Source organism: Magnolia sinica, chromosome 18 (genome assembly GCF_029962835.1).
Source record: "Magnolia sinica isolate HGM2019 chromosome 18, MsV1, whole genome shotgun sequence".
NCBI classification, from domain to species: domain Eukaryota; kingdom Viridiplantae; phylum Streptophyta; class Magnoliopsida; order Magnoliales; family Magnoliaceae; genus Magnolia; species Magnolia sinica.
This window is the reverse complement of record NC_080590.1, coordinates 41,228,719-41,243,055: the sequence shown is the minus strand read 5'-3', so window position 1 is coordinate 41,243,055 and position 14,337 is coordinate 41,228,719. Positions and strand designations below refer to the sequence as shown.

The window sequence follows — 14,337 nt, the reverse complement described above, 5'->3', positions numbered from 1 at the left end:
GGACGGCACGGATAAAGCACATACATCAAGGTGGGCCCTGCAGAGTCCGACAATGGTGAGGTTGCTTGTGAAAAGCTCACCCCGCGAATAACAAACAGTAATGTGTAACGGTTCGCTTATCAATAAAATGGCTGGATAAAAGGAAGGGTCCACAGTCGCAAATTTCTCCTTCCGCAAGGTCACAGGTATCTCGAGGAAGAAATAAATATCCATGAGAGTTTTGGCCCACACAAGATTTTAACGGTGGGCATTTAATCACTACATTTTTCTATGGTTGAGATTTGGACATATCTTAAAATTTGAAGTAGACAAAAGTATCAAAAACACAACCAGTATTGCGAAACTCCATCTATAAAAGAGCAAATGCGTTATACTCTTCTTCCACGGCTCATTTGCAAATTCGTGTCCTGCTTACATTTCAGCCGCTCATCATGGAAGGCACGGCAAAACAATTTTGTAATCGAAAAACACATGTTCTTTTCAGGCGCCTTCTCCGTCATGTCCATATTAGCTATCATTTTTCTAACTGTCAATACAGCCATCTCAGCCATCCGATCGTTAGATGATCCTTGGACATTTGCATTCGTCGTCTCGGTTTATGTCCTACTCATGCTTTTATTTTTGTTCCTCCATCTCTACGATAAAGCACCTGAAAACTCAGATAGAGGAGAAAAGTTGAACATCCCTATCTGGGCTTTTCGCATATCGTGTTGCAACTAATGAGCGTAGAGCACCTGAAAACTCAGATAGGAGAGAAAAATTGAAGATTCCTATTTGGGCCGTCGCCTCTGCACTCAATATTGTTTTCGCGTATCGTGTTGCAACTATAATGAATGTCGCGATGAAATGTATCGTATGGGGAATGGCCGCCTTCAGCACTGTCTCCGGGTTTTACTTCTTTTTCATCTTCCCCAAAAACTCCAACAATTTTTATGGCGCGTGCAAACCCTGCATTCGTTGGGTGGAGAGATATTTCAATGACTGCCTCTGCAATCTAAGCGATGAAATCTCTTTTGGGTTTGGGCTCATTAGCCTTCTGTGTTGGGCTGTGGCTGAAATCCCTCAAATCATCACCAACTTCCACTCCAAATCCAGCAATGGCGTCTCACTCGCTTTCTTGATGACTTGGGTTGTTGGGTCCGTACCATCTTCCTCCATAGTAGCTCTCACCACAGACCTCTCTGCCTTGCTTTCTCTATCATTTTTCATTTCCAGAACCTTCCCATTTTCATTTTTTTTTCTTCTGATTTTTAATTAATCGAGATTTCTGCTTCTTCATACGCAGTGACATTTTCAATCTAGTGGGTTGCCTGCTCGAACCAGTTACGGTAAGTTGATCCCACGGCACACGTTAGCAAAACCCTATGCCTTGTTGCTAACCTGCGCCTTGGAGTCTCTCGGAAATGCGCGCATTTTAGCTCGTGCCTCTCATCTCCGCGTAATTTCTTACCTTTTATGTGCATCTCCTTCGGGAGTGGATTAGGTGTTACCCACCTTAGGGTTCGTTTGGATGCTGTAATTTTTTTTAGGTGAAGTGTTCTGTTTGGCTTTTAAGTGGTAATATATTTACAGGTAAATACAATGTCATCGATACTTAAACTTCAATGACATCAAAGTCATTTCGATGGCATCGAAAAAATGCCAGAACTGTCCAAAGACAAAACATGGACTATCCGAAAATCTTCGATTGCTCGACCCAGATTCAATGCATCGAACACATCTTCGATGTCATCGAACATTCCTCGATGTCATAAAAAAAGGGCACCAATATGTCCAGCAACCAACAGAGAAAATCCAGGAAATACTCGATGGCATCAAGCCGACTTCGATGGCATTGAACTCGTCATCGATAGACCGTTGATATTATAGATTTAAGACATCTATCGATAACAATAACCACCATGTCTTCAATCTTCAAACGTGTAGCTTCTCGACCTCTTCTCTTATCTTTGTGTCACATCATAGCTTCAATTAATGCTTCTCGTGCCCACTCCGTCTTCCTTTTATGCCATTGCCAAGCCAAGAGAAGTTGCACAAAACTTGAACTTCCTTATAGGAACGACCTTAGTGAGTATATCTGTTAGATTCACACTGGTGTGAATCTTTTCCGGTGTTATGCCTCCTTCCTTAAGCACCTGTCAGATAAAGTGATGACGAACATCAATGTGTTTAGTACGTGAGTGATAAACAGAATTCTTAGCCAAATTGATAGCACTTTCGCTATCATAATTAACCGGCACGGCCTCCTGCTGAAGTCTTAACTGATTTATCATGCATCTTAACCAAACACCTTCCTTAAACGCTTCTGTTATTGCCATATATTCTGCTTCAGTCGTGGAAAGAGCCACCAAAGACTGAAGTTTTGACATCCAACTAATTGCTCTACTCGCTAGTACAAATGAGTATCCTGAAGTTAACTTTTTGAAATCCATACTGCCTGCGTAGTCTAAATCCACAAACCCTACCAACTTTGCCCCTGTCTTCTCAAAAGTTAAGACATAGTCTTTTGAACCTCGAATGTATCGAAGTAGCAATTTCACTGCTTCCCAATGTTGCTTGCCGAGGTTTGACATGTATCTGTTCACAACACTGACTGCCCGTGAAATATTTAGTTTTGTACAGACCATGACATACAGTAAATTGTCAACTGCATTCGATTAAGTTACATGAGACATAACCTACTTTTCCTCATTTGATTTAAGACATTTTTCTGAGAAAAACTTGAAGTGAGTTGTGTGGAGAACGCTCACTGGCTTTGCCTGGTCCATCCTATATTTGATTAATACCTTTTCAAGGTATTCTTCCTGTAATAACCAAAGCCTGCTCCTATTCCTATCTCTATGAATATCTATGCCGAGAACCCTCTTTGCAGCAGCTGGATCTTTCGTCTCGAATGTCCCTGATAACTGAGTCTTTAGTATGTCGATTTCAGACATATCATGATTGGCGATCAACATATCATCAACATACAATACTAGGATGATGAATTTTTTATCACTCAGTGCTTTGTAATAGACACAGTGATTGTATTCACTCTGAGTAAATTTCTGACTCACCATGAAAGAATCAATTTTTTTTATATCACTGCCTAGGTGACTGTTTTAGGCCATATAATGACCTCATTAACATGTAAACTTTGTTCTCTGCTCATTTAATTTAATCATGTTTGTGATGCAGGGCGTATTCACGAGCCTGGACTGGGAAAGGGTACTAAAAGCATGGATTTAACGGTCTGAAAGCACCAAGAGTATGAGACGGACCCGAGGAGACCAAGATCGACAGATTTTGTAACGACCTTGGAATTTTGTGCTAATCTTTCCTTAAGTAGTTGTTTTTGGGGTAATTAGCGCTCTACTTGATTGCTTGTGAAATTCGCATCAATCACTTTAAATTGTATCTGCATGGCTCTAAACGTGCAGATTAGTGAGCGCTACGTTACTCTGAAATCTGGGATCCATCGCTAAATCCAGTCGTTCTGGGGATTTTTTGGAAGATCTGGATCGGACCTAGACCGCGCATCGAAAGTCCGATGGCGATGATCTTAGGCTGTTGCGGTCACTGAGTTGGGCTTGGTCTTCACCTCAAAAATCAAGTCGATCTGATGTTCTGGGTCGATTTGATTGAGTTCGGAGTGAAGAGTGTGAGAACGGTTGGAATTTAATAAGCTTTTTATGAGTCGTGTCGCGTGTGCGACGATTTTAAGCTATCTGACCGTTGGTTTCGACCCAATTTCACCCTCCGATCAGGATAGTTGGCCCGGGCATATCCTAGTACTTGTGGACCTGATCGAGATTTAGTGACCATTGAATTGAGTGTGGTCCGCCACGGTGATCGAAGAGCGGTCGGTATGAAAACTCGGTCGACCTAGATCCATGGTCAAGGAGCTTAAGTCCGACCTTTCGTGGTTATAGGCCCACCAGAAGTGCTTCGTTGGATCGAGAAAGGCTTACTTTGGTTGTAACCTAAGTATACCTTGACCCTGGGGTTATTTCCATCATTCTAAGGCCTATATATAGTCCTTAAACCCTAGCTCTCTTTTCCATACGATTTTCTCTAACCCTAGCTTGGAAAGAGAGTGGAAAGGAGAGAGAGTGGGAGAGATAAGTTGGTGAATCATCTTGGATTCTTCCTTGTTCTTCTTCATCTTTGAACCTTCACTTTGAATCGTTCTCCTGACGGTTCTGAGTTCTTTTGGGGTAAGTTAACCTAACCCTAACCTGTGTTAGAGCTTAGATTAGTTTTGATGTTGTTATATCTCATTTCTATCCTTATTTTAGGGTATTCTATCGCCGTTGACGAAGACAACTCGTCTAAATCAGTTTGGTGGTTCTTTCTTTGCTTAAGGTGCGGACTTTAAGTGTATAGGTTATGGTTTTCAAGGCTTTCAATCCCAGTTAGTGATTTATTCTTGTTATGGATGAGATTTCACATGTCAAATGTTGTGTTTACGTTGCTTTCCTGATATGCATATGCTATATTGAGATTTGTGTATTCTATGTGTATTTATAAAGTACCGTATACATATAAAATATGCACTTGTGTTTGCCATGATTATTTGTCATGTATGTATACTAGATGCATGTATGACGACTCCTTGGTAAAAGGAATTGTCTAAGTGCATGTATTCCAACATACGTTATGTATGTTGTTTCCATGTATGCTAAGTGTTTGTAGAAATGCATGAATGATCTAAAGTGTAACTTCTTACACTTATTGTGGGCGTTGGGAAGTGATTCTCAATACTCCTATTGATGCACATGATTTCCTTTATGTAGTTACATTCCAAGTTATTTAAATTCAAGCATCTCCTATGCTTACATTTATGTTAAGTTGATATTCTTCAGATGCGTATGTACCATGATTGGAGTTATTGTTCCATTATTGTTTTACATTCCATATGAATATCCGTAGTAGTGTAAGATGTGTGGGACTTTGCATTAGTCCAGGAAATCGGTAATCGACTCTATGTTCGTGATTGAGGTTGCTTTCGCCATGTAGGACGTATTAGACGAACCCGAGCCGTATTAGAGTTGTCGGCAGTGGTTTGGCCACGTGGAGTGTTTGCACACTCTATGTCGCTCAACTCAACGTGCGCTCGTGCTAGTCGAGTTCGTCAAGTAACCCGATTGTCATTTGTATGTTAACCATGTATGGACGCTCTTGCTTGAATCTAGGGTACCAACTATCAATGAAATCCTATTAACTATGGTACTTGATCCGCTAAGACTCATGAGCGGACATGGTGGTATGGGACACCGTGGTCGAGCCGTCGCCTCTGTTGGGGTGACGAGCCTCCCCGTAGTGACCAGTGAGCAACTCAACTCGTGAGCCGATTATGGTGGTATGGGACACTATATTCGTGCTGTCGGCCTACATTGATTGGTGACGAGACCTTTGTAGTGACCTCGAGCATACCTGGATACCGCAAGGAGGTGACGAGCCGAATTGTGGTAGTAAGGGCATGAAAGGTGTGCATTGATTGGTGACGAGCCCTTTGCTACGACCTCAAACATATGATCGTATGAGATGTCTAGGATTAACGACCCTAGTATGGATCACTGTTTGGATGGTGATATGAGGAAGGTATCTTAGCTTTCCAATCCTACTGTGTGAAATGGACTAATAACAACTTGGTAATCATATCCATGCACCGCATTTGCATGTGCTTTGTAGATGTGGCGCACTTTGAGGCGTTGTCATGCGTAACGTAAGATGAAGACGCTGAGGGTGTACGCGTGAGGGCACGCATCATATTGCATACATCCTTGCATTAACAAGAGTACTTAGGATTTATTTAATTGTTCTGCTTTATCATTACTGTTTGATTGAACTGATAACATGTTAACCAGTGCCTTATTGTTCCACTGAGTTGATCACTCACTCCCACGTTTAAGGCGGTGTTAAACACCCACGGACTGCATCTTAGGCTCGATGTTGCGAGATGTGGATGCGACTTCGAGGCGAGCGGAGCCGGATGATGACGAGGCCGCCTTCTCCTATATGCGATTTTCGAGACGGGTTAGAGAGCCTCGGTCGATGTGCGGATTTCGGGATTATTTTTGAAAATGAAACGATGTAATTCAACTTATTAAAAATACTAATGTGGGCCTCCATGTCTCCACCTTATACCATCTTGAAGTTGAACAACTATAGCTTCAAGTTTAGGCAATTCTCAAGAGACTTTTTTGCATAAATGTCCTCTAACTTTGCCCATAAAGTCGTTGTGTTTTTCTTCCTCAAAACATTATAAAGAACCTTATCTGTGAGACATAATCAAATAGAGGATAAGGCCTTCTTATCGAGAGTATTCCAGTCATCATCACTCATAGACAGTCGACTCTACTCAAGAGCCTCATCTTCGCCTTACTTAGTTAACAGGCTAATCATCTTAACCTTCCATAACTCAAAATTATTTTTTCTTTAGTACTTTTCAATATCATACTTGGTGCTTGCCATTATTACTAATCCTTCATATTCAAGCTTGCCCCCAACGATATCTCTAATACCACTTGTTGGAGGACCGTGGAAGCACACATAGATGAATTTAGGATAACAATCCAAAAACACCAAGCAAAGGGGAGAAGAACACAGAGATTTAATATGGAAAAATCCTTTCAGAAAAAAACCACAGCACAAAGCGACAGATATCACTATGAAATTAGAAATTACAAACAGAAAGAGATTACCCGATTTGAACAACCTCGGATCTCACCATTGCTACACCCTTTAAAACCCTAAGATAATTTAGAATCTTAGAATACTTCTCAATCCTGTTTACACCTATACATATAGCCTTGGAAAGAATCTCAAACGAAATCGTAAACAAATTTCGTAGATCCACAAAATTCTATGCAAAACCATTCGATGACAGCTGGGACTCTCTCAATAGCATCAAAGCCACTTTGATGGCATTAAAAAAATACCAAAACAATCCAAAGACAAAACATGGACTATCCTAAGACATCTATCAACAACACATGTTGGATAGACAATTGATATTATAGATTTAAGACATCTATCAACAACACATGTCCACGATTACATGTCCACGATTTAAGACATTTATCGATATTATAGATTTAAGACATCTATGAACAACACCTGTCCACCGACATGTGTGTAAGAGGGGCCACCTTAAAGCGTGGGTTTTATCCACACCGTTCATCCATTTTTCCATTCCAATTTCAAGGTACAAGCGAGATTAAACAGTTGCAGTTGGAAACTTTTTCGGGGCCACAAAAGTTTTGGATCAGGGTAATATTTATGTTTTCCTTTCATCACTACGTTACCTTATGACCAGGTTAGATGGCAATTAACCATCACGATGAGCACTTAGGAAGGTTTCAACGGTGGGTTCATTATAGCCGCTGTTTCCTGTGGTGTGGTCCACTTGGAGCCAAGGAACTGAATCGTTTTTGGTCTTGTAATCTAAAATGATACGGCAAAATGAATGGACGGCGTGGATAAAACCCATACATCACTGGCCCTTGAAAAACCTTGTCCATTCCTAGCCAGAGAAGGGCGAGAGCGGGACCCAATCGGCATCCCAAAGAAAATCAGAGAAGGAAGAGAAACACATCATCAGAGGTAGCGAAGGGTAGGATATGAAACAAGAAAGGTTACAAAGATGAGAAGACGGAGAGAATGAGGGAGGCGTCGGAGTAGCGGTAATCTCAGATTTCGAACACCGCATGGCAATCAACATAATGAGCGATCAATTTCATTCCTTCCATCATCACAACTAGGTGGAGACGAATGGTTGGATTCCGCTCGATGTAGAATGAAAATGATGCTAATGCTTCAACCGTACGCGTGGCATCCCTGGAATCAATCGATAGAGCATAGCCGAAGAATCATCCATTTGGTAGAAACTGATATAACGGTTACGATTGCTTGATAAACCTGGTTTTGGATTTACGATCCATCTACAGCAGTACTCACCAATGACACGTGTGAAGAGAACAAGCTGATTTTAAAAGGTTTGCGTGTTGGCCTACAGAATCGCAAAAAAAGAATCGCGAAGAATGGCCGGCTAAAAGATATTCGCACTGATTCTTTTCCATAATCTCAAAAAATAAAAATAAAAAAGAAAGAAAGAAAGAAAGGCACATCGACTTCTCCACACCGTCCATCAGTTTTTCCGGCTTACATATGGCGGCATCTCTGAAAGAATACGGCACTGCGAATCGCATCTTGCCGCGTCTGCTGGCTACCGAGGTGGGAGGAAGGCTCTCCCTGCGAAATCGTGCCGTATCCGGCGTCCGGGTCCCACGTAGCAATTGGATATGAGTACACGCTTGCTTTGTTGAATAAAATGATGGTGCAGACGACGACTACTAAATTACCTCTTTTGCACCAGTAATACTGACCACGATGTTCATGGCCCACCTTGACGTGTGTTATATATCCATACCGTCGTTCCAGCTTTTTCAGCTCATTTTAGGACATGAGCTAAAAATAATAACGCAGATCCAAATCTCAACCATAGAAAAAAGTAGTGATTAAATGCCCACCGTTAAAAACTTGTGTGGGCCAAAACTATCATGGATATTTATTTCTTCCTCGAGATACCTGTGACCTTGCGGAAGGAGAAATTTGCGACTGTGGACCCTTCCTTTTATCCAGCCATTTTTTTAATGAAGCAATACAAACTTAGCTTGGGAACTTAGACCTGCTTGTACGGACAGCGAATTTGAGGACGAAGATACTCTTTGTTTGTCCGCGCACCTTTTATTATTTCTTCCCGTGAGGGTGAAGATCGCGCAAGACATTGGAAATCCAGTCAAACTAGTAGTCGAGGATGGGCCGATGGATGCGAAGAACCTACACTAAACTAACTCATCTAAGGAATAATAAAAGTCGGAGGTTGTTGGAGAGGGATTAAGTCAAGCAGAGGGGAAGTCCAGAGGGATGCGGGAAAGACTCAAAATGGAAGCAAGCGCAAGTACCCTTCCTTTCAAAGACGAGCGCTGACGCTCCTCCAAGTGAGAGTTGTACGATCGGCTCAGAGATCAAAGTTACATGGCCCCACAGCTGTGTATTTATTATATCCACAACGTTCATTCATATTTTGAGATCATTTCGAAGCATTATCCAAAAAAAATAAAAAAATTATATCCAAATATCAACTAGACCACACCACAAAGAACAGCAGGAAAATTGATTTTCGCCGTTAAAAATTTTGTAGTGCACACCATAACAATTATTTTCCATCCAATCTATTCATAAGGTCACAAAGGCCTAGATGAGGAGGATAAAAAAAGAAAATTTCATGATGGGACCCACAAAAGGTGGTGGGGATTACAGCAGCAAAAAAAACTAAAAATAAATAAATAAATAAACAAAAAAATGTGTTTTCTATGGCTATGAATTATAACCTAGCGATAGCCGTAGCGCCTGCTTTTTCTATATATCCTTTAATATGTATTGAAGGTCTTTCAATATAATCGAAAAAGGTTTAGAACTATCCAACTTAGCATAAAAAATCCTGCAATTTTCGATTAATCGAAGTGTATTCGATATGTATCGAAGATATAACTATAGATTATAGCCGTAGCTATAACTGCAATCCGTAAAAGTCTATGAAATTTTTTTTTAAATTTTTTAATTTTTTAATTTTTTACATGGAGAACTTTAATCTACCTACAATTTTCTCTAATACATATTTATATAAATATGTATATATAAGCATATAAAAAAAAAATTCTCTCTTTTAATTCATTTCTTTGTCTATTATTCAACAAGCATATCTCCTAAACTAGAACGATTTACTTAACGTACCACATATGATTTGGGGTAGGAGAAGCTAATTTAGCCAGCCAACTTAGTTATTTTCCAAGATTCTATTGAGTCGATGGTCGAAAATTCATTTCATTCACTTCGTAGTCAATTTCAATCACTTCGCGGTCAAACATGAAATTGAGCGGGGCAAACATTAACATGAGCAGGGCAAACATGAAGTTGAGCGGGGCAAACTAGAAATTGAGCGAGGCAAACATGAAATTGAGTGGGGCAAACCAGAAATTCAGCGAAGCAAACATGAAATTCATCGGGGCAAACATGAAATTGAGCGGGGCAAACTAAAAATTCAACCGGGCAAATATGAAATTGAGCGGGGTAAACTAGAAATTTAATGGGGCAAACATGAGGTCTGTGTTAGGGACCGAATGCATTTTATATAGGGGAGTGGCTATGGGAGAGAGTCCACCCATTGTAGAACTTGAATCATCGGTTAAATCTTAATTTACTGAAATATGTATGCCAACTTAATATTTGTACTTGCATTGAACATGAGCATCCTACGATATAATTATCAGATAGGGTTTACAAACAATATTTGACGATTACAGATCATTTTTCTTTAAAAGAATCTTAGTGTATGTTCATTTGCACTGCATTACCGATTCAAAGACCCATGAGAAAAACTCTATCTTTTTCTTTCTTTAAAAATCCTTTCAAACCCTCGGTGTTAGCTTGTTAGTACAATCCACTGTCAGTGCACACTCCACTATTAGCCACCCCCATTAGGGAATCGATACCAAGACCTCAATGTTGAAACGAGGTATCTTCACTTAGTCTACACCTTGAGATATTCCTGGGTGTAATCCTTTCAAACCCTTAAGCATGTTTAGCAGTAACCCTAAGATCGATTACACTAGTATATATAATCAAAACTAGAAATAGAAACAAATTACATAAAAACACTTAAAACTGTGTAACCTATCTAGCCATCGAGTCAATCGGCCGAAACGCTTTGATTGATCGGGTCGACATGTTAACTAAAGTTTTCGATATGTCAAAAACTCCAAAAATTGTCTAAATTTTTTGTCAAAAATTAAAATTTTTTTTAATAACCTTCAACCTTCATGTTTGCCCCGCTGAATTTCATGTTTGCCCCACTGAATTTTTAGTTTGCCCCGCTCAATTTCTAGTTTGTCGTACTCAATTTCATGTTTGCCTCGCTCAATTTCTAGTTTGCCCCGCTGAATTTCATGTTTGCCCCACTGAATATCTAGTTTACCTCGCTCAATTTCATGTTTGCCCCATTTAATTTCATGTTTGCCCCATTGAATTTCATGTTTGCCACGCTCAATTTCATGTTTGCCCCGCTGAATTTCTCGTTGGCCTCGCTCAATTTCATGTTTGCCCCACTCAATTTTCGTTTGACCGTGAAATGAAGGGAATTGACCGTGAAATGCACGGAATTGACTGTGAAGTGAAGGGAATTGACCTTGAAATGCATGAAATTGACCATGAAGTGAAGGGGAATCGCCAGGATTGACCGTGAAATGCATGAATTGATCGTGAAGTAAATGAAATGAATGAAATTGACAGCGAACTGATTGAAATTGACCGCGAAGTGAATGAAATGGATTTTCGACCATCGACCTAATGGAATCTTGAAAAGTAACCAGGTTGGTTGGCTAAAGTAGCTTCTCCTACCCCAAAATCATATAGGGTACGTCAAGTAACTAATTTTGGTTTAAAAGATATTCTTGTTAAATGAATAAAGAAAGAAATGAAAAAAAAGAGAGAAAAAAAATTTATATGCTTATATATACATATTTATATAAATATGTATTAGAGAAAATTTTAGGTAGAATAAAGTTCTCCATGCAAAAAAATAAAAAATAAAAAATAAAAAAATAAAAAAATTTGCACAGACTTTTACGGACTGCGGTTATAGCTACGGCTATAATCTATAGATATATCTTCGATACATATCGAATACACTTCGATTAATCAAAAATTGCAGGATTTTTTATGCAAAGTTGTTCTAGACCTTTTTCGATAATATCGAAAGACCTTCGATACATATCGAAATACTTTCGATATATATCAAAGGACGTATCGAAAAGGCAGAGGCTACAGTTATGGCTACAGTTATAATCCGTAGTAATAGGGAACCGCAGCTTTCAGAAATTACATTTCTTTTGTGGGTCCCATCATGAGGTCTGTGTTATATCCAAACCGTCCATCTATTTGGCGAGCTCATATTAAGGCTTGAGATGAAAAATAAGATAAATCTAACTATCAAGTAGACCACACTGTAAAAGGCAATGGGGAATTGAACGTCTACCATTGAAACTCTTTCAGGAGTCATAGAAGTTTTGGACCATTATGAAATTTATTTTCCTCTTCATCCAAGTCTTTGTAACCCTATAAATGAACTTGGACGGGAAGGATTTCTCACAAACATCACAGCAGGCCCTTAAAAAGTTTTAAACCCCCCAAATAGTTTTTAATGGTCGACGCTAATTCAACACTGTTTCCTGTAATGTAACGTGGTACACTTCTGATTTCGATATACCTCATTTTTTATTTTTTATATATATTTTTTCTCGTGTCATAAAATGACGTGGAAAGTACCTATCCGTTTCCGTGAAAGGCTGGTGGCAGGGGACTACCTATACGTTTCCGTGAAAGGAATGGTATCTTCGTCTCATATTGGCTGTCCGTATGAGCACGTGTAAGTTCCAAAACTAGGTTTGAGTTGCTTCGGACAGAAGGTGGAGTCCACAGTCGCAAATTTCTCTTCGTTAAAGTACTAGAAAACAAACATGGTGGCCCCAGGGAAACTTTTATTGAAAGGCGAAGCGCCGTGATAATGGCATGGGCAATTCATTGCTGTTTGTTATTCGCGGGGTGGGCTTTTTACAGGCAACCTCCACCATTGCAGGACTCTGCAGGGCCCCCCGTGATGTATGTTCTTTATCCGTGCCGTCCATCCGTTTTCACACTTCAGTTTAAGGCATAATCAAATAATTAAAGCATATCGAAAGTTAAATTAGACCACACCACTACAAGAACTATAGAGATAATGACATCTACCGTTGAAACCTTCTTAGAGCCCACGGTAATATTTATATGCCATCTGACCTGTTCGTAAGGTTGCGAAGACTTCGATGAAGGAAAATACAAATATAATCATGATCCAAAACTTCTGTGGCTCCATGATGTTTTTAACGGCAAACGTTCAATATCTACTGTTTCTTGTGGTGTGGTCAAATAGAGCCTTAGATATGTTTAAATATTTGGATCACGCCAGTAAAAGGTTTGCAAAAATAGATGGACGGTGTGGATAAAACAAGAACATCACGGCACGGGTGATCCCTACTGATTCCTTACACCACGTTGCTTGAGAGTGTTACGTTCACCGCGCAATCCGCGTCCTCGAATCATACTTTATTGTCCCAGTCGTCCTTAAAGTCGGATTGCCTACTGAGGTACTCAGTACTGTATTGGCTATCCACGCCGTCCGTCCCTTTTTCCAAATCATTTTAGGCATGTGCCCGTAAATGAAGTAGGTCCAAATTTCAGGTAGACCACACCTAAGAAATCAGTGGTGGATGACCATTAAAAGATTATTGTAGGCTATAAAAGCTGTGGATCATGCTGATATTTATTTATTTTCCTTTCATCCAGGTATGCGTGAGCTTATTAACAAGTTGGATGGGAAATAAAATTAAATTGGGCATTAAGGAAGTTTTTTAACGGTGGGCATTCAATTACCACTGTTTCCATATGGCATGGTCCACCTGAGATTTGAATCTGTATGATTTTTAATGCCAATCTGTTAAAACGGACGGACGGCGGGGATATATAAAAAATACATAAAGGTGGGCCACGAATAGGGCCGCACTGTGTTAAGTGAGGCAGGCGCCGTACCTAATCCGTATCTAGGTGGGAAGCTTCCGGGTAGGGGTGTACACGGGTCGGGCCGAGTCGAACTGGCCTCAGCCCGTCCAGGCCCGTTCAACAGCCGCACCAGGCCCGAACCCGGCCGGGCCTGTTTAACAATTAGACTCTACACCAAAATTCAGGCCTACATCCGAAAGGTCAAACGTTACATGATTTGGAGGGTGGGCTTTCCTTGGACATTGTTTCCAATCATGTAATCCACCTGAGATGGGGCTGATTTCTGGGACCTAGTCGTGCGGTGACACACCTGGTAGTGGTTAGGATGGATTTCACGGACCCATCCTATCATTTTTAGCAACATGTCTTACAATGAACTCATGAAAGTGATGGACGGATATGATTTTTCACAAATATCACGGTGGGTTACCAGCGTAGGAACTTCGAAATCCGCGTCCGTTAAGTGAGGCAGCCGCCGCACCAAATCCGTCTCTAGGTGGGAAGCTTCTGGCCACCTACTATTTCAATGTTGCGTGGTCTACCAAAGATGCGAGGCACGAGTTTAGGCTGTCCGTGCGCCAGTGTTTTAGGCTGTCCGTGTTGTCAAATCAACCGCTATTTATGCTTTCCCTTGTTACATCACAAGGTCTGTTGTGCGTTCGATCACCACAATTTCAATGTGGCGTGGTCTACCAAAGA

At 40.5% G+C, this 14,337-nt stretch overlaps 1 protein-coding gene across 2 annotated transcripts; it reads left to right on the top strand.

The window, feature by feature from the left end:
* Positions 1 to 482: 482 nt before the first annotated feature.
* LOC131233389 (uncharacterized) lies at positions 483 to 1,550 on the top strand. 2 transcript variants are annotated; one of them, XM_058230080.1, is made up of 3 exons: positions 483 to 649; positions 735 to 1,137; positions 1,286 to 1,550. In XM_058230080.1, the coding sequence occupies exons 1-3, from the start codon at positions 499 to 501 to the stop codon at positions 1,335 to 1,337; spliced, it is 606 nt and encodes a 201-aa protein (XP_058086063.1). In that variant the 5' UTR covers positions 483 to 498; the 3' UTR covers positions 1,338 to 1,550. The 2 variants fall into 2 exon arrangements, with proteins under 2 accessions (XP_058086063.1, XP_058086062.1); XM_058230079.1 differs by lacking the exon at positions 1,286 to 1,550 and having other exon boundaries at positions 735 to 1,278.
* Positions 1,551 to 14,337: the final 12,787 nt, after the last annotated feature.